The following is a 1,863-nucleotide window of genomic DNA, read 5'->3' as shown; positions in this document are numbered from 1 at the left end:
AAGCATGTCGTGTAGCACCTTATGTCAACGTGGGAGCCCTGAGGATGCCATTCCAGCAGGCAAGTAGTCCACTTCACGAGTTAAATCCCCTTTTGTATTGTGATACACGCCAGAGCTAGTAGAACCCTTGTTATCAAACAGACCTACATGCGAGGTAAATGAGAGAAGGTCTGCTAAGTTAATACTGTGTTTATTTAATGGCTGCAGTCAAAGCAACGCTGCTTAATAATTAATCAGCGAATACTCTGTACATGCTGCTCACTTAGAGTATGACATCATGCTGCTCATTTAGAGAGTATGACGTCACCTCATCCCTTCCCACAGAGGTTCTGCGGTCAGACAGCGTATCCTATCTTCATAATAAGGGCAGCATAGGGATCCAGGAGGTCTCCACGAACATTGCTCCAATTGATTTTAATGTGACGGAGGGAAGGTAACTTAACTAAAAGCATCTCCAAAATAGCACATTGTATCAAATATTAAATATCCCTACATAACATTCAGGCTCTGATATTGTTGAAAAATATGCTTTATATTTTTTTAAGCTTCTAGGCTAACAAGATTATGCATAGGTAGGAAAGGGGTATTTATTTGTCATGTGGTATATATATATATATATATATATGTGTATATTTTATTTAGACTGTTATACGTATTCAATTACTATATCACTATATGTAACACTTTAACGGCAGGATATGGAGAATTTAAATCCAGATTTTATTAATATATCAAACCTACTTTCTAAATATATATATAAAAAATATAGCTGATGACAAATAGTTGGTGATCAACTCAATTATGAGGCACCCTCCCTACATGGCACTGAAATGGTAGGTATATCGTTTAGGAATTATTAAGTATTATTTATAGACTTGGATGAGCTGAGGAACCTTGAGTGCTGGACAGATCTAAAATCAGAAATACTACTTAAAAAAGGGAAATTAAGATTTTTAATTTAAAGTCACAGATAGCTAACCAGAAGAGTTGGTCTGATCACATCGTCCACCCAGGACTCCACATTAAATAAAGAGAAAATCATTTACATCAACAGATTGCATTATTAAAAAATAAATAAATACAAATAATACATAAATAAAAATAAATAAAATAATAATAAAAACAATGAAAGAAATCAGTAATCCTGAAATGTGTAGGGTGTGTAACCCCCCTAGTTTTCGGTTGTGTTAATGCTTTGTTGTTTTGTTTTTCTCCTCCTGATTGCACTTGCTTGCCTGCAATACTATTTTTTAGGATAGTCATTGCAACGTGCCCTCCTTGTCCTTCCAGGTGCAGGCACAGTTGCAGCTGGACAGCGCGGTTGCACATGCGCACCACCACCTCCATCCTCACCTGACCGCACACGCCCCCTACATGATGTTCCCGGCCCCGCCCTTCGGCCTCCCTCTGGCGACCCTGGCTGCGGAGACGGCTACGGCCGCGTCTGTCGTGGCCGCGGCCGCTGCCGCCAAAACTACCAGCAAGAACTCCAGCATTGCAGACCTCAGACTAAAAGCCAAAAAACACGCAGCCGCCCTGGGACTGTGACTGGCAGCCCCGGGGCCCTCAGCAAGCAGGGCCCTACAGACTTTATCCCAAGCCTTTTATTTATGGTCTGCAGTCTCCAACTCAAACCAAATCCCTCACAGCTATTTTCCTGAAACCCAGGAGGAATCCAAAAAATAATTAATAAAAAAAGGCACTGGCTGAAGAGAACTGCGCAGTCTAGACTCTTGAGACCCTGGCTCCTCTGGTCTGGGATGTTGGTCCAACAAATGGTCTCACTACCTAAGAGGGGTTTTTTTGGCCACAAACTCTCTTTAATAAAGGACGCACTACAGAGGAAAAAACACTTTCATTATA

At 41.0% G+C, this 1,863-nt stretch overlaps 1 protein-coding gene across 2 annotated transcripts in view; it reads left to right on the top strand.

Moving 5' to 3' along the window:
* The window catches only part of SHOX2 (SHOX homeobox 2), a 6,878-nt gene extending 5,330 nt beyond the window's left edge, over positions 1 to 1,548 (top strand). The window contains exons 4-5 of one of the 2 annotated variants that reach the window (XM_089485430.1): positions 1 to 59; positions 1,291 to 1,548. The exon at positions 1 to 59 is cut by the window's left edge and continues 30 nt beyond it. In XM_089485430.1, coding sequence (XP_089341556.1) covers positions 1 to 59; positions 1,291 to 1,548 — 317 coding nt within the window. Of the gene's footprint in view, positions 60 to 1,254 lie in introns of both variants that reach the window. The other variant, XM_089485429.1, reaches the window with a different exon arrangement.
* Positions 1,549 to 1,863: the final 315 nt, after the last annotated feature.

This window comes from Sceloporus occidentalis, unplaced genomic scaffold (assembly GCF_023333645.1).
Source record: "Sceloporus occidentalis isolate IW3139 unplaced genomic scaffold, rSceOcc1.0.p SCAF_25, whole genome shotgun sequence".
NCBI classification, from domain to species: domain Eukaryota; kingdom Metazoa; phylum Chordata; class Lepidosauria; order Squamata; family Phrynosomatidae; genus Sceloporus; species Sceloporus occidentalis.
The sequence above is the reverse complement of the archived record's forward strand: the minus strand, read 5'-3'. Positions and strand labels throughout refer to the sequence as shown.